Raw genomic sequence first — 26,294 nt, 5'->3', positions numbered from 1 at the left:
TACGATTGAACAGATGCAATACCTGGGCAGACCTCCCCAGTGAAAAATGTTAATGGGACCACATAAAATGTACCAAATTCATCAACTTGTTCCTGCCAAAAGGAGTCAGACAAATTATTTTGGTGTTTACAGAAGATTGGATTTTTCAACTTTTTTTCCCAACTATTTCTTTCGGTATCATAACAACATGGCCTATGATGAATATTTATGAGTCGTTTAATGACAAATAATGTTGAATGACCTTCAACCACTGACAAATTTAACTTTTTCTTCTTTAACCACAGCATGTATGCATAATGAAGACTGAGTCAGGGAGGGAGAGAGTAACAGATTTCTCCATCAGAGAGATAACTGGGTAAATACCTATGTTCTGAAAACATACAATCTTTCCTAGGTAATCTACTGTGAATCATTTTTTTTCCACAAATCTTCCTTACAGGAGAACTCAAAATAATATATATAGATACTCCCTTGTCCACAAGATGGAGCTTAATCCCCACCCCCTCCTCTTGAGAATGGGCTAGACTTAGTGGCTCATTCCCAGATAATAAAGAAAGGGGGAAAGAGTGACTCTGCAGTGGACAGACCTAGGCAACACCTCCTTAACCAAGTGATGAGGGTTCACAGCATCTGTGTTGTCACATGGATGTGATGTATTCACTGATATCACATCATGAGAAGAAAACTCCTCTCCATGGTTGGTCCTCGTTTCTAAAGCCCATAACTCCCATCTCACCATGAGAAAAATATCAGGCAAACCCAGACTGGTTTTGCCTGGCCTCTACTCCTCAAGACTGTCCAGGTTATAAAAGAGAAGAGAAGAAAGAACTGTCACAGACCAGGGGACTAGGGACATGACAACTAAATGCAGTATGGGACACTTTTTTGGATCCTGGATCAGGAAAAGGACGTTCATGGAAAACCTGGTAAAATCTAAATAAAGTGTGGAATTACCTTAATAGTAATGTACTAGTGTCAGTTTCCTAGTTTTGACAAATGGGCCACAGTAATGTATGATTTTAGTGATGGGGAAGCTAGTGAGGGGAGTACAGGTCATCTTTACTATCTTTGCAGCTTGTCTGCAGATCTAAAATTATTCCAAAATATAAAGCTTATTTTTAAAAGTCTGCTGTTACAGAAGTTGCACTGGTAATTGAGAAATAGCAAGATAACAAGGAAAGTCACATAACATTAGCTGTTCATGAATAATGTATGGAAAACACAGATTGAAAATTTAAAGTATGACCAGGTTACGAAAAAAAAACAAAGATTATCCGATTCTTTACTTCTCAGCACAATTAGAAGGGAATGACACCTTTTTTGATCACAGTATTCAACTCTTTTTCTGTCTATTTTTCTTTCAGTCATACTCTAGTACATTAAATTTAAAAAAGAAGTTTTCCTCTGTTCTTCATTCTAGATTTTTCTTAATCTCCTCAATGAAACAGAGTGTTGTCATGACCATTACCACTCTCCCTGTGGCTCTTTGGTTTCCCAGTAACCATTCTATCTTATTTCAATAATAGCACCTCGACTGTTTGGGGACCTGCACTGAGTAGTGTCTAGTAAGACTGTGTATCACACTGTAAAGCCCCCCAGCCAAGGCAGGACATATGTTCAAAGTTAGGACAGTGCTACTGCTGGCCTCGAATCTGAAATCCACGCAGAGGGACTTAACATATGCTACTTTGTTATTCCGGGAGCTGGACTCTCATAAGTCTGCTATCCAGACAATTTGTATTTCCCAGATTCTGTTTTCTAGTCTGGTTCTCCAATCTTGCATCACCCAAGCTCTCCTGCATTCCCCGAACAAAATTATCTTCCCCCATAGGCCTATTACAGGGCTAGCTATTCACACTATTCCTCAGGAATGTTCTGGAACGTGTGCAAATTTTAAGTAAATACATGGAAGTTCAGTGACTAAGTTATTCAGCTGAGCAGCCAGATGAAATCACACTGCATTTAACATTTACCATTAATGTCAAAATATTCTCTTCTCTGTGTTAAATCATCACTGTAAAACTTCCTGATACAGTTTAGAATTCTTTTTCTGTTTTGTTAGGCCTTGTGTAGGTTAAGAATAGCTGGTCAAGGGCACCTGGGTGGCTCAGTCAGTTAAGCATCTGCCTTCAGCTCAGGTCATGATCCCAGGATCCTGGGATCGAGTCCTACATCAGGCTCCCGGCTCAGTGGGGAGTCTGCTTCTCCCTCTATCCCTCCTCCCTGCTTGTGATCTCTCTCTCTCTCTCTCTCTCTCTCTCATGCTCTCTCCCTCAAATAAATAAATAAAATCTTTTTTAAAAAAAAGAGTAGCTGGTCAACTGGAGAACTTTGAACTCTTAGTATTTGATGATATTAAGGAATAATGATTAATTTTTAGAGGTAATAATGATATTATGGTCATGTTAATTTTTTTATAAAGAGTCATGTCTTTGGAAAATGTATACTAAAGCATTTGTTCATTAAATAAGTGATTGAAATTTGCTTCAAAATGACTTAGGAATAGAGAAAAGTATGTGATGGTAGAGGAAATATGTCAATAATTATCAACTCTGGGTGGCAAATACATAGGTGTTTCCTATTCTATACTATTTCTCTACTTTTGTATGTTTGTAGTTTTCCATAATTAAAAATATAAGATAAAACAATGGCTGATCATATCTGAATTATACATTGTTATTATTATAGTTAACTATTAATAGCAGAATTTTGTGAGGTTTATTTGCTGAGTTGATTGAGAGATGATTAAACCAGTACCTACCAAAAATTTCTACTCCTTATATCCTCAGTCATACTTGCTGATCACAGAGAAGCTTACAAGGAATACTAAGTATTCTAAGGGAAGAAAGAGAAAGTTTAAGTGACTTTTCACTTCTTCCTCCTAAGGAATACATTTTTAACTTCTTGCTAACTGTGAGAGTCTGGATCCCAGTCTAAATTTCTAATTTTATGATATGACATAAGGGTTAGGAAATGAATCTACTTATGAGAAAGGTAACCAAGAACTCAGATTTCAACAAAGACATTTTGGTCCTAAATTAATTCGTACAAACAGTACAAACAGTATAAATTAGGAAATCACTTTGACATAAACATTTACATTTCAGTAAAATCAATTTGGAGAACAGCTAATTGGGAATGTTACTGTTGTTTTGATCTTTGATTTTTGAACCTAGGATAAGTATTTTCCTGCTCTTTCTGATATGCAAAGAAGTAAGGCATTAGGATTAGCCAGACCCCTAGAAAAGATGTACTGCTTAAGGATTATCATCCCCAGAAATTCCATATGTATTAGCACTGGAATCCCAGAATGCTAAGCAAAAGTTTGTCTCATCCTTATCTTGCTACCTTTTGCCCAAATTCAGAACCTCCGTTTGACGTGTGTTCTGTCCTCCCTTTTTGTCTGCTCTCAATGTTTTACGATTTCAGGGTTGTAATTAATGAGTTAGGTAAGTGCATTGAAATAATTGCCCACCTGGCATGGACCCAACACTTCCTCTCACACCAAGACCTCTGTCAGGGAGACCAGTGAATTCCTCACACATGAAAGCCACAGCATGGGCTCATATGCACACATTTTAAATTTCTAGTTCTTTTTCATTTCTATCACCTGAGTATTTCCTTTTTCTTTCTGAAAAACCAAGCTATGCATTTTCAGGGTGCCTGGGTGGCTCAGTCAGTTAAGCATCTGCCTTTGGCTCAGGTCATGATCCAAGGGTCCTGGGATGGAGCCCCGCATCGGGCTCCTTGCTCAGTGGGGAGTCTGCTTCTCCTCTGCCTCTCCCCCTGATTGTGCTCTCTCTCTCTCTCTCTGTCAAATAAATAAATAAAATCTTAAAACAAACAAACAAACAAAAAACCAAGCTATACATTTTAAAGAATTCTGGTTGTTTTTTATCCCAGTAATTCTAAGTATGGGGGGGCAGGGGAGATTACATTAGTTTATCCACTCTTTTTTTAGCATTCATGGTCTGATGGAGGTGCATGTTTTTCTCTCCCCCCAGACTAGGAGCTCCATGAAGCCAAGGACTGCTTTGTCTTTATTCTTCTCATTACCAGTTCACAACAGGAAGCTAGCATAGGGTTGTTGCCCAATAATAAATGTCAAATGAAGCAGTAAATTGATTTTCTTTTAGGTGACATAGGAAATGCTAATCTTTTTTTCTTTAATTGTGAACCATACACAAAAAAGGGGAGGCTGAATTGATCACACCATTCCAAAAGACTCACTGCTCAAGATTATATTTCCCATGAATTCCAAATTTGATATCAGCATCAGAATCACAAAATCAGTCTCTGTTATAACCAGTCTCTTTTTGCCCCAAATTAAAATATTTAAGAATAATTTCAAGAATAATTAATACCATCTACTGACTACCCACTTCAGGTAAAAGAATATTACAGAAGCTTAAAAGCCATCTTATCCAACTGTATGCCCTTCCTTCCATCCCCTACCTGTCCCCAAGGTATCCACTATCTTGACTTTTAAAATTTTCTTTATGGTTTTATGACTTTGTGTCCCTACATAAAATATTACTCAGGTTTGAAAAACTGAACTTATCCATATAAAAATAAGCCAATACTTCCCATGCTATATAAAATTTCCTTATAAATTTAAAATTTAGGATCTCTTGACTGTAGTCTGGAATGAGCTACCTTGCGATCTTACAAGACCCGTTTTTGGGAAACCAGTGGGCAAACTCATGAGTGAAACCTGAGAAGTATAGGGCTTCAAACATTTGGCAAAGCTGCAGTGTAGACCAGCTACTGATGTCTAGGAGCAATGTGGTTAGATCCAGTGAGTTGCTTAGTGTGAGCTGCTCTGAAGCTCACATTGACCTACCAAATGAATGTCTTAACTGATCCAAGCAAGAGAGCATGCAGAAGACTATAGGAACTTTATCAATATAAGTCAAAGACACATAAAAGTCTTGGCCAGATAGAACTGGCTATTGTGTCTTCAGGTTAAAAAAAAAAAAAGACACAATGGGGAGCCTGAGTGGCTCAGTCAGCTTGGTTTTAGCTCAGTTTGTGATCTCCGGGTTATGGGGTCGAGCCCCATGTCAGGTTCCACGCTGAGCATGGAGCCAAGTTAAGTTTCTCTCTCTCCCTCCCTCTCTCTCTCTCTCTCTCTCTGCCCTCCCTCACTGCCCCTTTCTCTCAAGAAAAAAATAAGAAAAAAGACACAATGGCTCCTGAGATCCCAGTGAAAACACATGATTCTGTCCTTTGAGTCATTTGGCCTAATCTACACTAGTAACCATTTTTTGGAGCCCAGTTATAATCCTGGGATTCTATTTACTATCATTCCAAGGATTCCCAGGCCCCCTCATCTGTGTTGAATACTCTGTTTCTTGTATGAAATGCTTTCTTCTTCCTACTCTTACTGTTGCTTTTTGGTGGATCACATCATCCAATAGATTGTGAGGAAAAGAGCATGGCAGTAAATTTTTGAAGCCTTGAATGATTGAAAATATAATTGTTTCATAGGGAATGAATTTGAAGGAGGAGATAATTTTCTTCAGAATTTCAAAGATACTGGGGTGCCTGGGTGGCTCAGTCAGTTAAGCATCTGAATCTTGGTTTCAGCTCAGGTCATGATTTCAGGATCATGGAATAGAGCCCCACATCAGGTTCACACTCAGTGTGAACCCCCTGCCCTTCCTCCCTCTGCCCCCCCTCCCTCTCCCCCTCCTCCCTCCCTCTCTTTCTCTTTCTATCTCTCTACTAAATAAATAAATTTCTAAAGGAAAAAAAAAAGGAATTTCATAGATAACTTTCTATTGTCCCCTTGCTTCAAGTATTCTGTTGAGAAATCCAAACTCTTCCTGATCCTTTATAGATGACCTGAGTTGTTATATTCTCTTCAGAAAGTCAGAAAAACTTCTGCTCTATACTCAGTGTTCAGAATTTTCATAATGATGTCTTGGTCTACCTTAATTTTTGTGATGGATACTCAGAGAAACTTTCCAATATAAAAACTCATGCCCTTCCATATAAGATATTTTCTGAGTTATCTTATTGATGGTTTTACCACCGCCGCCCCATATTTTTTCTGTTCTTTCTTTCCGAAACTCCTATTATTCAGGTGTTAGACATCTTAGATACATCCTCAGATTTCCTTGTGCGTATGACTTATTTCTGCCTCTTTCTCTTCCACACTCTTTTTTGTCTTGTTTTACTTTTTATATTATTTTAGGTTTTGCAATAAGATCTCTGTCACATATTCCCCCCCCCTTTTTCCTCTAAGGTTTTAAAAAATGTAAAGCAATTCTTATCTTGTGAGCTGTCTAAAAATAAGCCACAGGCAATATTTGGCCTGCAAGCTATAGTCTACTAGCCCCTGATTTAGACAACTTCTTTAATATGAAAGTAGAGAGCAATAAATGTGACAATAAATAGACCTCAGCTCCATAGGGTTAATGAGGTTAAGACTAACAGGAAACTTAAAGCTTTTGCCAGGGACCTGTTTTTCTCTAAACAGCAATTGTGTTTTTTCAGACCCCACTAACAAATCCACTTGCTGTCTCTGCAGAGACCCAGACCGACAGAAATGAAGGTCACCAATATGGCTCCAGCCTCTGAACAAGTAAAGTTTGCATTCCTTACTCCAGACGACAAGCCCAAGACCCCATCCATTTTATACCAGCTCTCAGAGCATGTGCACACCCCGCTCCTGTCCTAAGATGACCTCCTCAAGTCAGGGGCTGAATTTTGCCTCATTTTAATGTTAAGTCTTTACACCAAAGTGAACATGGGATGTATGTTACATATATGTTTGCTCAATGTACATGCTCCATCTTTCCTTATGAATAGTCATAAGCTTCCCTGCCCTTTTCATTAATATGTATATAATCCCAATCCCGGTGATTATAAAAACTTGTTCTATTCTCAGGTGGACGAGACAGATTTAAGCGAGCCTCCTGTCTCTTCATGTGGCTGGCTTTTGAATAAGCCCATTCTTTGCTGTGCATCAGGCAGATGAACTCTACAAGTTATACAGTGCTCTCCCTTTAGGTTCTGGTAACTGTTTCCTTCCCTCATTTTTTTCATTCTAGTAATTCTAGTTATGAAATTCTAGAATTTCATTCTAGTAATTCTAGTAATCATCCAAAAGATGCTAGGTCCCTAATTACTGCACTATTACCTGTGGTTCTTCTGCAACTGTACCTTACAAACAGTCCCATTGTATCAGATTATCTTATTTTGAGTATACATTCCTGTTGGCATCCTGATAAATACAGTCAAAGTAATACCGACTACTGGTCCAAAAATCTGTATTAGTTTCCTCTTGCTGCTGTAACAAATGACCATTAACTTAGTGGCTTAAAACAACACAAATTTACTCTCTTACAGTTCCCAAAGTCAGAAGTCTAAAATCGAGGTGTCACAGGGCTACATTACTTCTGGAGGCTTCAGGGTAGAATTCATTCCTTTGTTCTTTTTAGCCTCTGGAGGCCACCTGCATTCCCTGGCTTATGTCCCTCCCTGTGTCACCCTCGTTTCCTGTTTCCATGATCGCATCTCCTACTACTCATTCTGGTCCTCCTGTTTTCCTATTTAAGGACCTTTGTGATTACATTAGACCTACCCAGATAATCAAGAATAATTTCACCATCTCTAGATCCTTAACTTAATGACATTTACGAAACAACTTCTGGGTAACACCTAGATTAATGTTGGATTGAATAACTGAGTACCATAACCTAGCCAATTTTACACATAAAATTGACAATCACATAGTTCCAGAAAACAGACTCTCAGAACAGGATTCTGGAATTGGGTGGGACTTGGTCATATATTTGAAGAAGGCAAGGATTATTTTCTTAGCCAAGCAAAAATGGGATGCAGGTGATCTGCAACATGTAAAAGCATCAGGATTACTCATCATTGCCACTGTTATCAGCATTATATGGTGTGCAGATGGAGGGCAAGTTACTAGGGTATCAAGTGTCTGTGGTACTATGGACACAGTACTGATGATAAAGATTATGGATCCATGCTGCTTCGCCTGACAGCCAGAGAGCACAGTGGGGGAAAATGGAAATTAAACAAATATCCATTTATAGGAAACTTCAGATTCCTTCTATTCAGCATTCTAATGATGTCCTCACATTCTGAGGCCATCACATCATTAACTATAGGCCATCACTAAGTTCAAGCTTCAATTAGCCAACTGAACAGGCTTTTAATATTATTCACAGGGGCTCAAACCAATCCAGTAAATCCCAGATCCAAGATGACATTGAATCCACGTCAGTGGACTCAGACAGGCTGATTGCTACATTTTAGAATAATCTTCCATGTATGCCCCTGGCTCTGCAAGTAAGTTTGGCAAAATCTTTTAACCTTTTGGTGTGTATATTACCTCAGAGGTAGAGAGGAATGAGGCCTATACTGATGAGCTTTCAAGCTCTGTAGGCAATGATAATGGTGGGAAACACTATAATATAACTGATTTAACTGAAACAATGGGGTTCTAGGATGGTTGAGCCCAGGTGATAGTACCTAACCATCAGAGAAAAGCTGAATAGAGTTATCTGGTCTAGGGGTGCCTGGGTGGCTCAGTCGTTAAGCATTTGCCTTCGACTCAGGGCGTGATGCCGGTGTTCTGGGATCGAGCCCCACGTCAGGCTCTTCCCATGGGAGCCTGTTTCTTCCTCTCCCACTCTCCCTGCTTGTGTTCCCTCTCTCACTGACTGTCTCTCTCTCTCTTTCAAATAAATAAATAAAATATTTTTTTTAAAAAAAGAATTATCTGGTCTATAAATTAATCTGCACAGGCTTAAGCTAGAAGTGGCTGGGTTCCATCAATAGGAAACAGCTACACACCATCTGGAGCAGCTATCTTTAGGGACATCCTGAGTATCTGAAATCATATACCCATCAACCAATGGCTTAGAGCTTCCCATTCCATCCACCTCTAACCCATTTTACCTACTTCGTCTTGAGACAACATACCTAGAACCATAATATTTTCATTCCTTGGCCCCAGGACCCACACCATTGGAAGATACAATCAAAATCCTTGGGACAAGAAATCCTAGCCTCTAAGTACCAACAACAATAGCTGCCAGTACCTGATTCAGTAAGACAACTGTAGCTGGAGGCATATATCTGGGATCTCACTACGCAGATCTTTCTAGACACAACATAGACTTACAACATAGAACCAAAAACTCCAGAGAAACTCTGGTTCTATGTGGCTTGGCAAATTACGGGGGATGGGGAGAAAGGAAGCAACAAGCTCCAAGCTCCATGTAGCTTTTTCAAGCAATGAATCTCACTTAGTGCCTCTCTTGCATACTCCAGTATAATCTAATCTACTCCTATTCACAGACTGTCTCCTAAATATCTAAACTAAAGCCTCCATAAATCTCCTCTGCTCTCAGTTCATTTTTCCAGACTCCCAAGTTTATGTCTCTGCTGTGTCCTAGACTCACATCTAAGATTTCCTGCATGCTTTTGCCTTTTCTGGTTATGACTTTGGCTCGCTCGCTCTTTCTTTTTCTTTCTTTCTTTCTTTCTTCCTTCCTTCCTTTCTTTCTTTCTTTCTTTCTTTCTTTCTTTCTTTCTTTCTTCCTTTCTTTCTTTCTCTTTCTTTCTTTCTTTTTCTTTTTCTTTCTTTCTTTCTTCCCTTCCTTTCCCTTCCCTTCCCTTCTTCCTTTTCTCCTTCCTTCTTTCTTTCTTTCTTTCTTTCTTTCTTCCTTCCTTTCTTTCTTTCTTTCTTTCTTTCTTTCTTTCTTTCTTTCTTCTCTCTTTCTCTCTCTCTCTAAATCATGCTGTCTGTCCAAACTAATTCACGAGCAATCTTTCCTGTCAGGTCTACCCTATGGACACCAGAATGTGTGCTCCGTCCCATCAACAATGACACACCCACTGGGCACATTTAGACCCAACTGAGTCCAAAGAATATCAGGCTTAGAATCAGAAAACACAGGAATAAATCTTAACTCTGCCAGTTGATGTCTGTATACACTTGAGGAAGTTATTAAAAATCCCTGAGATTCAGTTCTCTAGTCTCTAAAATGAGGCTGAACACTGGTAAGAACTACCTCATAATTGAATTTCACAAGAATTAAATAAGAGGAGAAACTGCTCAGTCTGACTTTTTTATACATAGCATATATTCAAAAAGAAACTGTTACTGTCTCTGTATTTCATTCTAACATACATGAAATAGTTTCCATTAGAACACAGCTCAGGAATCTTTAATGTATTGATATTTTCATATTTAAAGTCATTCCACAAATGCTTTGAAGCTGCTGAACTAATTCTAATTTTGGAAGTTGCTGGAAGTTGCTGTTTTAATAACGGTGACATAACTCCAGATGATGATGGAGGAAGATTCTAAGTCTTTACAGCAAACCAAGGACATCCCATGAATCACTTAAGGTTCTTTTGCACACTGATGATTAATCAGTGATTCAGTGGAATTAGTAAGATAAACAGAATCCAACTCCTTCCTTCTTGTCTCTATTACAGCTTCTCTTCTTGGCATGTAACTCAAGCAAATAGATTAAAGAGATGTTCAATATTTCACAGAAGTGAGAGGCTCCGACATACTGTTGGAAATGTGTCACCACTTAGAGGCGAAATAGCCAGTGAACAGCGGTTTTATTTCCTAGGAAAAGCTCACTCTTTAATGTCAACACTGATCTTACCTGGGCTAATCAGCTCCTCCCTACAAGGAATTTTAACTTTTGGATGGAAAAACATAGAAATTAGGCATTTTAAGAGCTCAGTCTTATCAATGGCAGTATTCTCAAGGGAAATTCCACAAATTCTTACTGTTAAGGTGCCAGGATCCTGAATTCCTGTTCTTCCCAAGGTCAAAGTTTGAACCCATAAGTTACCCTCATACCCTTCCATAAACTATCTCTTTTTGTTTCATCTGAATCAGGTTGTTTCTGTTACTTAGAACCTCAGTAATTTTGAATGCATACAGAAACATATTTGTCAAAATAAGCCAAACATTGATTTTTGTAAAAATATTTTGCTGCAAAACTGAAGAATTGTTTTATCTGTTTTGGCGTTAAAATCCACCAGGGAGCAGAAAGGATTTCAGCTGAATTTTCTTCAGTGCTGTAAAGCAAACAGCACTGCTCAGTTCAGGTTGCATTTTAAATGGACAGCTATTCCTATTTTAATCCAATAGAATATTCATTATTACTTTTCTTAGAAGAGGCATAAATCGATTATTGAAAAAAATCTGAGCCTAGTTAGACATGTTTTCAAGGTTTCCTTTGAAGTAAATTTTAGAAATAACTTACATAGACAAAACTACTTTAAAATAACATAGGGCATATCTCTAATGTATCTATGAAGGCCACATTATCACCAGATAAAATGGTGGGTTTGGGGGCGCCTGGGTAGCGCAGTCGTTAAGCGTCTGCCTTCGGCTCAGGGTGTGATCCCGGCGTTCCAGGATCGAGTCCCACATTGGGCTCTTCTGCTGGGAGCCTGCTTCTTCCTCTCCCACTCCCCTGCTGTGTTCCCTCTCTCTGGCTGTCCCTCTGTCAAATAAATAAATAAAATCTTTAAATAAAGGTGGGTTTTTTGTTTTTTTACAATACTAGTTAAAGTAAATTGGGATACAATTGTGTAAAAAATGCAGAAGAAATACAAATCAGATCTCAGAATGATTGTGTTGGGCAAGGAAATCATACATAATTTGTCTTGATTTTTCTATTTTTTGGATTTTTCTGAAATGTATTTAAGTTATTTTAAATTATTTCAATAATAAAGAATTAAAATTAAGTTTTAAAATACAGGATGCATACAGAAGTTCCTAAATTTTAAGAGTACCCCCAAATAAAATACAGATTGTCCTATAATAGAAAACATCATTAATGAAAAATTTGTAATGAGAAAACACTCTTTAATGCCTTCAAATTGATTTCTAGGATTTTATAGTCTTCTTGCTGTCTGTTTCTTTAGTCTGTAATTATCTTTGTTGAAAAAAAGTCAAAATATTTATAGCAAACTTATCAGCCATTGGGGCTTCAATCCACTTGATGGTAGGGACTAGAAAATGTGGGGAGAGAAGTGGAAGTCTTCCCAGAGAGGGTAAAATCTCCTCCAAGATTGGAAAGATAAGCCACAACCAGGAAAAGAAGTGGGGCACTAAAACACTAAATTTATAAAGAAAAATCAATAAATGTTCATCACTGTTAAAGTAATTTTTAAAGACAAGACTCAAATTCTGAAGGAAGTTTACCTTTATTTTCTAGAGTGCAACATTTAATCATAAATCAAGACACACAACTTTTAGGAGCTGCCCTTTACACATCTGGAGCTTTCTCTTCCGTCTCAGCTCAGAAAATGCATTTATCTGCCACCTGCCCAAGTCTGAATCAGAGGTGATGTCAGCACTGAGCATGACAGGAATTCAAGCTTCTGCTGATGTATATTTTCTGTAAAGAATCTGTTTGGGTTTCCCAACTGATGTTTTTTGGTCTAGACAGCCATTTGGAACAAATTACATTATTTGCCTTGCCCAAAGGAAATGGCAAGTTTTCAGAGGTGCTTCGCTGATCCATTGTTTGCATATTACTTTCAACATAAAGTTGCTAAGAACAAGAGATGGTTCCACAGCAAGTCCATCTCTCAGTTTTGAGCAGGTAATTACAGAAAAAAAGGGTTTTTAACAAAAATCAACTAACAATAGCTATGTTGAGAACTGTGGTTTTGTGTTTTTTCATTTCTTTTCTTTTTCTAACACCTATGCTCTCTAGTGGAAATTACTTGTGTTAGTCCTGGAATCGTGCAGGGAGGGCAGGCCTAGGACCAGCTTCTAGCCAGAAGTTCACAGCAATATTTTAGCGACCAAATGACCAACACCTAAGACCATAATGGTGGGTGCAATGCCTACTCTACATCAGGCATATTTCACTTATTTATTTAGCACTATGTTGTGCTCAGTGTGTTCTGACACTTTGCTAAGCACTTTAATATTAGCTGATCTGATTCTCTGCAAGGTGGTTACTATTTGCATCCCCATACAGATGAGAAAATGGAGGCACCAGAGGTTTGGTAACTTACCCAAGGTCATTCCATCAGTAATAATCTATCTGTTCAAAAAGCTATCCAAAAAACTCATATGACAAATATATGTGAACTTTTTCATTTATTCAAATGTCTACCATGAACCTTAATTTTTTCTCTTTTGTTCCGGAACCCACCACCTTCCACCTCCTGCAAAGTCTGCTCCACTGATTTGTGTGTCTCTCAATATTTAAACAGGACGAAACCTCTCATATCTTACCCAAAACTCCTTGGGCCTTGCATTCCCCTCCAACTCTGCCTTCTCTCCCATCTTAGCCAGGCGCTTTGAACTTTTTGAACAATAATCTACATTTCAGGGCCTCCACTTCCTTACTCCCTTTATGCCACAACACACTACCCTAAAACCTTTGTTCTCAAACTTACTGAAGTTGCTAGCACCAGTGATATCTCCATTCTCAAATACCTCAGGACCTGTTTGAGGCCTTTTTCGCATCTCACGTTATAACTTGCTTTCAGAGGCTGCAGTTAAATCAGTGGTTCTTAACTTAGCTGGGTGTCATAGACCTTTCTACAATTTAATGAAAGCCATGGATCCTTTCCTGAGAAGAATGAAGCATGGATAATATAAAATATATTATATATACAAATTATAGGTATATATATCTATGTGTGTGTATTCCATTCACTTTCAGAAGGGATTCACAGATGACCTGGTAGCATACCACTAGCCTGAGACTAAGAACTTCTCATCTGAATTCTGATGGCTTCTTTGCAACTGCCTCTATAGACGCCATGCCTACCTGGATGCCCCATAGGCCCTTCAACAGCCTCTCGTCCCCATATAGTTTCACTCTCTCCCCCCAAGTCTATTTTCCATCCTCCTGTGTTTCTATACTTCTATTGACACCAAAAAGCACATAAATATCAAGAACAGATTTCCCTCAAAGGTGGTATTGAAGTCCTAGCATGTATCTGAGGTCACTTAACAAAAAGTGGATCTTGCCTTTGAACAGAACTTTCACTTGGCAGTTAGGGAATGTTCTAGCATTCTGGACACCTATGCATTATGACTAGGAAGCTCAAGACGTTTTTTAAAGATTATTATTTGTTTTCCTTTTTGTTTTGTGATAGCACTGAAGAAACCTGCCTGGACACACCCCTTATTCAGAGGAGGGATTAGCCCCATTGTTGGGGGTTAATCTCCCAACCTTGTGTGGACCACCAGCTACAACTATTCATCAGAGATGCTCCTGGTCATCATAACTACTGCTGCTCCACAACTCTCACAAGTATGAAGAAGCAGCTGCTCCATTAAACTGAGAAAGAAAGTTGCAAGGATGATATCACCTGGTACTAATTAACTGACCACTCACTCAAATATATTGTTAATACCAAGCTCATGAGATGTGCAAGAGGAAGAGGGAGTGTTTTGCTGACCAGATGCAGACAGGTGGATAGAATAGTTTCTATACCTCAAATTGTTCTCCCTCTCTCTCCTTCTCCCCTCCATACACCTCCCTGCCCATTATTGGCACAGGCTGAAGAAGCTGAAGACTGTCACCTTTGTCAAAGATCGAGAGGCATCTCAGGGTACTCAGAGATGTGGACATACGGTTTGCTTTGCCTGGGGCTCCACAGCATGGTTGCCAGGAGAAATTTCTAGAAACAGAGTATTAGGAGATTGCCAGGGCAAAGCCAAGGTAAAACTCAGAAACTGATCAGTAAATCTCCATTGGGACCAGATAGAAGAGAGAGCCAAGATTCTTCAAAGAGGATAAAAGGAAATCAAACTGAAGAAACTCCCAAGTTAAAATGTCCATCAGAGGTCAAAACTATAGCAGTTCATGATCCAAACATGGCTCAAGATTTTTTATTTGGCTGGCACAGTGTATTAATGTTTTTCTAATTAGATGCCAACTTGTAGAAGTTGAGATATTTCACGTCAAAGTCCAGATTCCAGTGTTTCTAGAAAACTCAAAAGGAGACTGGTTTCTAACATGGCAGCACTGGCGAGCGCCGAAACCCACCACTGCTGTCAGGTTGTGAGCACCAGCCACCATCCCTGGGGCCCATTTGAATCATTTGCTTTAGTCACCTGGCCATACAGGCATTTGATTTTCCATGCACAAGGTTAAATGGTTCTCCCAGGTTTACTACTGTGTTCATGCCTCTGCGTTGGATAAACTGAAGCAGTTACAAAGGGGAAATGAGGAGAATAATCTGTCCTGTGGGTTTCGCCTCAGTGTCTTTCCACAAAACACAAAACAAGAGTTTACTGCATAACTAGACAACCTCTCAATAGTGTTTCATAAATCGTTGTTTGATTTTTATTATAAATCAATATATGCTCTTTAATCTCATTCATTGGTTTATGAGATAATTGTTTATTCTTTATTACATAAAGTACCTACTATGAGCCAATCACTCTTCTAGAATCTAGAAATACTTCAGAAGATAGGTGCTCCTCTTTTAGAACCAATTTATTGTAGAGACATAGATAAGAAACAAACAAATATCATTATTACACAGAGTGATAAATGATGTGAAACAAACCAAGAAGGTAATATGGCGAAGAGCTGCTTCAGACAGGGCTAGATTTTCTAATCAATTAACTATTTTTTTAACATACAGAAGAGTGATAAGACACATACACCCACCCGACCCACTCCCCCAAAAATCACACATGCTTCCTGTCTTCTAGAAGCTCCCAAGGGCTAGTTTTAGTAACTGCATCTTGCCTTTAAAGCAAAGGTTGTACTGGGGAACCTGAGTGGCTCAGTCAATTAAGTGTCTGACTTGTAAGTTTGGCTCAGGTCATGATCTCATGGGTCATGAGATGGAGCATGGAGCCTGTTTAAGATTCTCTCTCTCCATCTCTCTCTCCCCTCCACCCAGCCCTGGTTCACTGTCTCTCTCTCACACTCTCTCAAAAAATAAAAAAAACAAAGCAAAGGGTGTACAATAGAAAGAGAAGTGGAGGTTCAAGTAATTATGCAGACAGTTCAGAGATTCATTGGGCTGTCTGCTGAAACCCTTAGGTGACTAGTTGAGAGCAGCCAACTTAATTGATCTAGCTCTCAGTATTCTGGAGTGAACATTGTTAACCTCCTGCCTTGTTACTTAGACAATGAGATTATTTCTGTGATGTGTGGATGTTACTTTGTTACTAAGTAACCATGAGTATTCTACCTTATTCATCTTTCAATCACCTATTTCCCCATGTGAGAAAATTTTCTCTATAGAGACAAATTAAGGGTCTCTTTATTCATTACTCTCTCAAGCTCTCCCTGTTGAGTCGAATATAATGAGAAAATGAGTATCAATCAATAAAATAAACATCTTTTTAACTGGAGATATTTTTAATCAATCCCTGTAGGCTTTATATATATATATATATATATATATATATATATATATATATATATTCCTGAGCACAGCAGTCATCTGTGGAAATGTTTAAAATCTAATTTCATAGAACTCCATCTGAAATAATTTATCTTATTGAAACCATACTAATCATGAAGCCCCTTTAGGCTATTTTCTTTATTTCAGCTACATATGTCTCACCATTAAGTTCTTATTTGTCATTATTCAATAGCCTCTTCACTTTTATAAAAATAGCACTCCAGCTCTTAGATGATTATGACCAAAAACTACTTCATTTTTCAAAATGTTGTAAAGATTATAATTACTATGTTAAGTGCAATGAACTAAAAATGTGGCATTCTTCTCATTCTTTACTACATAGCATTATTGCAAAATTCCATTCTGCCCCCTCCCATGTTTTTTTAAACATAATTATTTGTCTGCCCATAGGCAAAATAAAACTAAAAATTGAAAATCTAGTTTCACAATATTCCTGAAGCCAAAGGGTATTTTTGAGCTTGTTTTTCTGATGGATAAAGGAGTATGTATGTTTATGTACATAAACAAGATACACACAATTATAGGAGAGACCAAAGTTGCTGCAAAATAAAAGCACTGGCTAGTGCAGACATACTTGCATCTCTGATGCCAACACAAACAGTGGGAACGAGTAGAGCGAAGTCAATGGCTGTCCTGACTATGTCTTGCTTTGTCTACTTTAAAAAGATGAGGGGGGCAGTGCCTAGGTGGCTCAGTCAGTTAAGTGGCTGACCTCGGCTCAGGTCATGATCTCTGGGTCCTGGGATCGAGCCCCACTTAGGGCTCTACACTCAGCAAGGGGTCTGCTTGTCCCTCTCCCTCTCCCTTCGCCCCTTCCCATCACCCCCACTCAAGTGCTCTCTCTCTCAAATAAATAAAATTTTAAAAAATAATAAAAAATAAAAGGGTGGGGGTTTTCTATCATTTTATTGTAGGTCTCTCATTTTTTCATTGTTGTTTTTACATGAAACTATTTTCATGTATCAGAATATGTTGTTAAATTCTAAACACAGAGCACCTGGCTGGCTTAGTCGGTAGAGCATGAGACTCTTGATTGCAGGGTCATGAGTTTGAGCCCTACACTGGGTGTAGAGATTACTTAAAAAAAAAATTCCAAACAGAGCATCTAGGCAACCCCTGTATTCTCCTAACTCCATGACCCATTTCTCTTCTCTTTTTATTTAAGACAGCACTACCATATGCTCAAACTTCAAAATGATAGGAATTTTCTCAGGAGATTAGTTAGCTGTCTAGAAAATACATATTTATACATATATACATACGTAGTAACCATATCTCAATAGTATAACCTTTGCTACAAATATTGTCAATTCAAAGAAAAACAACACAGATTTTTATATTTCACTTTTAATAAAATTCATATTTTAAATTAGTGCAATTAAAGACAAATTCTGAATAAATGTATTTAAATATTATTAAAAAGAGTTACAAAAGTGGACTTCATACATGATTATTCAACATATTACTTAAATCATATACCAAAAATCATTTCTCACCAGCACTCTCAGACATAATTTACATAATTAAATATTTAATTAAATATTTAATCCATACCTATATGGAATATTAACCATGTAAGAAAATAATATATACCTAGCAAAAATAAAAGAATAACATACTTTTTAATATTCTATATATATTGTTTGATTTAAACCTTGTTTTTTAAAAATTTCAAATTACTCTATAGACAAAGATAAACCAAGAAAGACGGCACTATATGAAAGGACACAAATAATCAGTTATTTCTGAGAAGTCTCTTATTTTAATCATCTTAATACACCATAAAATTAGATGCTTCATCACTTTGTACAGTTAATATTATTCCAGGCACTTTTTTCTTCAAATCAGATTTACATTCTTAAATGCCTGTCAGGGGGAAGAAGAAAAATGTCATTTATATTCTGTTTTTTAATGTACTTAAAAACATGCATAGTTTTAATATAGTTATATTTTATTTTATTTTGCTGAAAGAATCTGTGGGCTCAATTTTTAATCTAATCCTGAGAATATAAGCTAATGGGTGTGTGGAGCGGTAGAAGAGTCGATGAGTACTTTTAGATACCTTAAATTATGACTTCCCCTTTAAAGTTTTATGATATCTAAATAAACCAAATAATGAACTTGGCATCACCTAAGTAATTTATAAATATTTCTAAAATTTATTAATCTGTAATACTGTGTTTCTAATACCTTGTTAAATAAATAATTAGAAACAGATACTCCTGTAGAGAAAATCACTAAATCTCTTACTCTGCAATTTCTAAGGGGAATATTTATCAGCTCTATCTTCTATGAATCTAATCCCAGGAGAATGTAACTTTACGTGCAATATTTGGAATTACAGTACAGTACTTCTTTTTTGAGAACTTTTGTAGTTGTTATGGGGTTTTTTGGACTTTATGTAAATTTACTCATTCACATAAAATATATTAAAACAAAGAAAAATAAATGTGTTTTGATTTAGATCACTTCAATAGCCTAAAAATTTTCTTTACTTATTCATGTCTTACATTATTCAAAATGTTTGAGATAGACTGAGAGTTATTAATTCAAATATCTTGCCACTGAACATTAAAATGACCTTCTCTTAATTCAAAAAAAAAAAAAAAAAAAGAGAGAGAGAGAGAATTTGGGGGGAGCCTGGGTGGTGCAGTTGGTTAAGCATCCAACTCTTGGTTTTGGCTCAGGTCATGATCTAAGGGTTCTGAGATCCAGCCCCAAATCGGGCTCCATGCTCAGTGCAGAATCTGTTTCAGACTCTCTCACCCTCTCTCTCTGCCCCTTCCTGCTGCACTCTCTCTCTCTCTAAAATAAATGAATCTTTTAACAATGAGAGAAAGAGAGGATTTTAAAATTTTGCAACTGTAAATTTGAGAATTAAGAGTACCAATTATTATTATTAATTATAATTGCTTTTTAAATAAGAATAAAAATAGCAACAAGAAATCAGGATTGTCTTAGTAATTGGCACAATGAACTTGTGAGATGAGTTAAGTAAATCCCCATGCAGTTACTTGGGGTAGATTAAGTTACATAGGCCAAATCAAGATATTCATAGATACTTCTATATTAAACATATTCCATAACATCCATCTCTACTCTCACAAGCTGTGAAAAACTGTTTCTTTAAAAGGATTTGTCCGTGGTGCTGAAACACTGACCCAAAAATGTGTTGGCTTTGTTCTGCCCTGGGAAAGAACTACCGAGTAGAAAAATCTCTGGGGGAAAAAAAGAATATCTTTCAGCCTCTTGTATAGAGTCTAATTTTGTAAATAAATGTTATAATTTTCATTAAATTTGTTTAGGTTATCCAAATACTTTATTGCCCTAGGGCTATAGTGTAATTTAGCCAGAATGAAAATTCTGACTTACCATTTCACTCTGGCAAAGTATATGCTAGAGAAGATGATGATTCATCATATTTTTGATCCCTTACTTTTTCCCTTATTCTTCCAATACTTTCTCTCTTTTCATTATGTATCATGCATAAATCAAAATTTTAGAATCCAGTGCTACTTTTATAATATCTTTGAACCAGTTAAAAGAAGATAGTTTTGTTTATCTAATGTCTCTCTGCATAAGGTTTCCACACAATAATAATATAACTCCAAAAACTGAAATATTTTTAAAAATCACTCGGGACTAATAAGGCTATCAAAAAGCTGTTTATTTTACTTAATTTAATCACTGTTGAGGGCATTTTGAATTAATTCAATAAAGCAGTCTATGCATTTAGACAAAGCTTTAACACTAAGTGAAAAATCCACAGATTAAGTTCATTAGGTGTTGCTAAAATCAGCTACCTGGCTTTTTAAATTATTCAAAATTTCTTAAGAAAGTTAAACAGAATAAGAAAAATAAATAAATACATACTCATAGGGCAAGTCTTCTAGGTCTGTGAGCACAGGGGACTCACTGCTAATCTTGTTAGCAATCTAGCACATCTCTTGTAATCTGGAAAAAACATTTAGGGGAAAATTATGTATATAGTTACTACAAATGTGGGGAAAACCATATTATTATTGTCACTAATTAAATAATAAGAGCTAAAATTTAATAACCACCAACACAACAAATACTTAACCTGGGTTTTCTCATTAACTCTCATAATACAATCAGGTAGATGGTACTGTTCCCTTGCTTTGGAGACAGAGATGAAAAACCAGCATCCAAATGTCAAGAATCTCATAACCAGTGGTAGCCTGAGTCCAAAGACTAAGCTTTCTCCACTATGCTGTGCTACCACTTGGTCAGTTTGCTTTGATTCCAGTGTGATTAATTTTCCTCAGTCACTGAACACAAGCAGTTTTGAAAAAATTATAACAATTCTGATTCAACATCCCGAGTGAAATTAAACATGCTTCAAGATGACCAATCTAGTTAAAAAGAAACAAAATGCTTAAAATCCATTTACCTTAAAAGGGAAGTTTAGGTTTAGAAAGGAATTTAAAAACAACCAACTGAATTACCACACATGATTCTGATCTGGGCAGTTTCAATGATAGCATTTAAATATTACATTTGAAACTTTTAACTTTGGTAACTTAAGTGTCCAAAAGAATTCATTAGAGCCACCTTTAAAACACTATGCTACCATTATTCAGAACAATTGATCACTCGTTGTATAAATGATACGGTATGAAACTATTTACTTTAAAATAACTTAAGAGGAAATTTTGACTTACACTTCATGGTCATCCTTTTTTTTTTTTCCATTTATATGACAGAGCACTTTATGCCAAAGAATTTGAAAAAGGATAAAAAGTTTAAATCCTGACAAACATTTCAGTCCTTAAGGAAATCTGGCTATTTTCAGATTTGGATATAGTCCCAATTACAATGCAGCTCCATTCCTTGTACTCTCAACAGCACACACAAGCCTTCATTTAAGTACCGTCAATGTTATAAATAGCATCTCATACGATGTTTAGTCTATTCCCAGCCGCAGACAGTTGAAGTTTAAAATTACATGCATTTATTGTTGGATAGATTTTTTTTAATGAAAAAAAAAAAAAACCCAATTATCCAAACTACTTACAAGCTGGTGTTGAGCAATCCCTGGTGTTGTGATAGAGTCGATGGAAATGTTTGCTACATTCTGCTGAAAATGTGACTGGTCCTATTAGACAGTAAAAGAATGTTTATGATAAACATTGGCGTGTTTTCCAAACGAATTTGCTAGCACTTTATGGATGGAAATAATACAATTGTAACTTAACATCCTTCCATGCCCTTAAAAGAACTTGTCTGAGAGCACTTCTCCTTACCCTAGTTCTGTGGGAGATAGTAAGTTGTAATCTATGAAAAATCATCTGAATTCATTACCAATTTTCAACATTTCACATAATGGAAACTTCAGTTTCTGAAGAACTCTTTAGAATAATTAAGAAGGAAGAGCTCTAGACAGAAAAAAAAATTTGTACAAACCAAATCAAGTAGATGTGAAGAATAAAAAATAAATATCCTTGGTTCCCACTTTCTGTTCTTCAGTTTTTTATGTAATAGGAAGTAATGTTTATATACAGAGACATTTATATACATCCATTTTCTAATTAAAGTAATTTGTGTTTTATTAGTGTCAAGGACTGTTGTAAAGTGAGCAGGGCTTAGAGACTTCTTTATTTATTGCCACAAATCCCAGACAGTCTCCACCAAAACTCATCCCTACATCCAGAGTCTGATGTTTTGGAAGTGGTAGAAGGGCCCACAGTGCTGTGAACAGAGTGACTAGAAACACTCAACACTGGGAAATTCCTTACACCTGCTGGGGCTCAGATGGGTCTTGGCTTGATGCTCACAACCATCATTCTAAAGTTAATTAAAAATATGGCCACTGGCTTTAAGTGAGAAAACCATATTTTTTCCAGTTTATAGGCCTGAGATACGAAACAGTGAAAGGGAGCTGGGATGATTGGGAACAGCCAGGCTACAGCAATGGTGAAGGTGGGGGTGCTTGATTCACAATTAAATTATTTAGTGAATTGCTAGAACTTGAGGCATAGGATGATTTCCAATGATTCACAAAGCTGATATAAAGAACAAAACAGGGTCTGGAGAGAGTATTTCATCTGTGCTTAAGATATGGCGCATGGGGGAGCCTGGGTGGTGCAGTTAAGTGTCCGACTCTTGGTTTCAGCTCAGGTAGAGATCTCAGGGTCATGAGATAGAGTCCCTTGTCAGGCTCTGATCTCCATGCAAAGTCTGCTAGTCTGCTTAAACCTTTCTCTCCCTCTCCCTCCGCACCCTGCCCCGGCCTTGTGCTCTTGTTCTCTCTCTCACTCTCTCTCTCTCAAGTAAACAAATCTTAAAAAAAAAAAAAAAAAAAAGACACGGCATACGAAAGTCTGTCTTTCCCCGATTCAAAAAACTTCTTTTGCCCCCATTGGCTGAGGAGCATGGCCTAAATTCCTTAGAATATATACCGTTTAGGATTCTTCACACTATGACTCCAACCTACCTTTCCAGCCATACTTTTGCCCAGGGGCCACACACGCCCTTACTTAAACTTACCCCACAGTGCATTCACACCATCTACCTGTCCTGCCCCCAAACTACCATGTTCTGAAAGAAGTCCTTCTGCCCAGAGTGCTTCTCTCATCCAGGAAAATACTATTCATCCCTTAGAGCCCAACTGAAATATCACATCCACTACAAGCCTTTCCTGGTAGTTTTGAGGGAAATTATTCACTTTCTGTGCATCCCTAAAACTATATTTACACTTCTATTATTTACCAAGACCTGGGTTATATTACTGTTAATACACATTAATGGCATTTGTCCACTTCCTTTACTGGACTGTTGAGCTTCTTACAGACATTTATCTTCATATCCCTAATGCCTACACAGTGATTTCCATACAGTCTTTTTATTTAATTGAATCACTGATAAATTTTGTGCTTACCTGTGAAATGCTTTATGAATTTGTCTTTTAAATTCAAATCTCTTGGGAATATTTCTGAAAAGAAAAAAAAGCTTTAGAATTTCTTGGATGCATTTCCACTATTAAAAATATTCTTATAGGCCAGGAGGAGTTAAGATGGCAGAGGAGTAGGAGACACCTTTCTCAGCCGGTCCCCCGAGTCGAGCTGGATACGTACCAGACCAGCCTAAACAACCACGGAACCAGCCTGAGACGCAGGAAGATGCATCTGGATCTCTACAAATGAACATCTCCAGCGCTGAGTATTGAGGTACGAAGCGGGGAGCCATGAAACCGTGCACAGATATCGGAAGATAAACGGAAGAGGGAGGGAGCCGCCGCATTCGGGCGCCAGGAAGCGGTAGCCACTTGCACGGGAGAGTGGGCGGGGCTCGCGGACTGCACCCGCAAAACAGCAGACTGAGACCGTGAGCCGGGTGCGCGCACCACTAGGCATCTCGTGGAACACAAGAATCCCGGTGCGCTCACTGGATCCAGACTGAGACCAGGGGGCTTCCGGAGCGCGCGGTGCGGCTGGCGGCTGGCGGCGTTAGAAACACAAAGGACAGAGACATGCCGGCCCTGGAAGTGAGGGCTGGGACACCGGGTGTGGGGCGCACATCCCGGGACACTGCAGGGTTGAGCAGCACCAACAGAAACAGAGTTAAAGTGGCCAGAACATTAGTAGAGAAAAGGCCGCAATCCCTCTGTTCTGTGACAGAGGCTGAAATTCGGCCGCTGCTGCTCTGACTCTCAGAAGAGGCACAGCAAACCGCCAGGGAAAGCCGCCAGAGAACAAAAGCCTGTAAATAGCAGCTCAGAGAGTGCCCATCCCCATCCCCCCTCGCAGGGGACTCGGAGATCTACCCAAACAGGGTTGCCTGAGTATCGGCGCGGCAAGCCCCTCCCCCAGAAGGCAGGCTGAAAAATCAAGAAGCCCACAACCCGGGCGCCTGGGTGGCTCAGTCATTGAGCACCTGTCTTCGGCTTAGGGCATGATCCCAGCATTCCGGAAAGGAGTCCCTCATCGGTCTCCTCCCTGGGAGCCTGCTTCTTCCTCTCCCACTCCCCTGCTTCTGTTCCCTCTCTCGCTGGTTGGCTGCCACATAAATAAATAAATAAAATCTTTAAAGAAGAAGCCCACATCCCTAAGATCCCTATAAAACAAGGGGCACGGCCTGGGACCCAGTCAATAATTTGGGCTCTGGACAACCCCGCAACCTCTCCTCATCAGAATGACAAGAAGGAGAAGCCCCCCCCCCCCCAGCAAAGAAAAGACAGTGAGTCTGTGGCCTCTGCCACAGAAATAATGGATATGGATGTAACCAAAGTGTCAGAAATGGAATTCAGAGTAATGATGGTCAAAATGATGAGTAGAATTGAAAAAACTATTAACGAAAAGGTTACTGAGAATATAGAATCCCTAAGGACAGAAATGAGAGCGAATCTGACAGAAATTAAAAATTCTATGAGCCAAATGCAGGCAAAACTAGAGGCTCTGACGGCCAGGGTCACAGAAGCAGAGGAACGGGTTAGTGAATTGGAGGATGGGTTAATAGAGGAAAAAAACAAAATAGAAGCTGCTCTTAAAAAAATCCAAGCCCACGAATGTAGGTTACGGGAGATTACTGACTCAATGAAACAATCCAATGTTAGAATCATCGGCATCCCCAGGGGGGTGGAGAAAAACAGAGGTCTAGAAGAGATATTTGAACAAATTGTAGCTGAAAACTTCCTTAATCTAGCGAGGGGAACAAACATTCATGTCCAAGAGGCAGAGAGGACCCCTCCCAAGCTCAACCACGACAAACCTAACCACGTCACGTCATAGTGCATTTCGCAAATATTAGATCCAAGGATACAGTATTGAAAGCGGCCAGGGCAAAGAAATTTCTCACGTACCAAGGCAAAGGCATCAGAATTACGTCAGACCTGTCTACACAGACCTGGAATGAGAGAAAGGGTTGGGGGGGCATATTTAAAGCTCTTTCAGAGAAAAACAGGCAGCCAAGGATCCTTTATCCAGCAAATGTGTCATTCAGAATTGATGGAGAAATAAAGACATTTCAGAATCGCCAGTCACTAACCAATTTTGTAACCACGAAACCAGCCCTACAGGAGATATTACGGGGGGATCTATAAAAGTAAAAAGGCCCCAAGAGTGATACAGAACAGAAAGTCACAGCCAATACAAACAAAGACTTTACTAGCAACATGGCATCATTAAAATTATATCTCTCAGTACTCAGTCTTAATGTGAATGGTTTGAACCTTCCCATAAACGCCACAGGGTTGCAGACTGGATAAAAAGAAATGACCCATCCATTTGCTGTCTACAAGAGACTCATTTTGAACCCAAAGATGCATTCAGACTGAGAGTAAGGGGATGGAGTACCATCTTTCACGCAAATGGACCTCAAAGGACAGCTGGGGTAGCAATTCTCATATCAGATAAATTGGATTTTAAACTACAGACTATAGTTAGAGATGCAGAAGGGCACTATATTATTCTTAAAGGAAGTATTCAAGAAGTGGATATGACAATTATAAATATATATGCCCCCAACAGGAGAGCAGCAAGATACACAAGCCAACTCTTAACCAGAATAAAGTGACATATAAATAAAAATACATTAATAGTAGGGGACCTCAACACTCCACTCTCAGAAATAGACAGAACACCATGGCAAAAACTAAGCAAAGAATCGAAGGCTTTGAATGCCATACTCAACGAGTTGGACCTCATAGATATATATAGAACACTACACCCCAGAACCAAAGAATACTCATTCTATTCTAATGCCCATGGAACATTCTCAAGAATAGACCATGTTCTGGGACACAAAACAGATCTCAACCGATACCAAAAGATTGAAATTATCCCCTGCATATTCTCAGACCACAACGCTCTGAAATTGGAACTCAACCACAAGGAAAAATT

At 38.3% G+C, this 26,294-nt stretch overlaps 1 protein-coding gene across 1 annotated transcript in view; it reads right to left on the bottom strand.

Annotated features, from left to right (window-relative positions):
• Positions 1–18,185: 18,185 nt before the first annotated feature.
• The window catches only part of ALKAL1 (ALK and LTK ligand 1), a 28,012-nt gene continuing 19,903 nt past the window's right edge, over positions 18,186–26,294 (bottom strand). The window contains exons 2-5 of the mRNA XM_045789162.2: positions 23,336–23,389; positions 21,473–21,553; positions 20,308–20,388; positions 18,186–18,300 (exon numbers count right to left, since the gene is read on the bottom strand). Of these exons, the coding sequence (XP_045645118.1) occupies positions 20,324–20,388; positions 21,473–21,553; positions 23,336–23,389 (200 nt within the window). The 3' untranslated portion in view covers positions 18,186–18,300; positions 20,308–20,323. The remainder of the gene's footprint in view (positions 18,301–20,307; positions 20,389–21,472; positions 21,554–23,335; positions 23,390–26,294) is intronic.

The sequence above is a fragment of the Ursus americanus genome, chromosome 9 (genome assembly GCF_024610735.1).
Source record: "Ursus americanus isolate L20-20 chromosome 9, mUrsAme1.1.p, whole genome shotgun sequence".
Taxonomy (NCBI): domain Eukaryota; kingdom Metazoa; phylum Chordata; class Mammalia; order Carnivora; family Ursidae; genus Ursus; species Ursus americanus.
The sequence above is the reverse complement of the archived record's forward strand: the minus strand, read 5'-3'. Positions and strand labels throughout refer to the sequence as shown.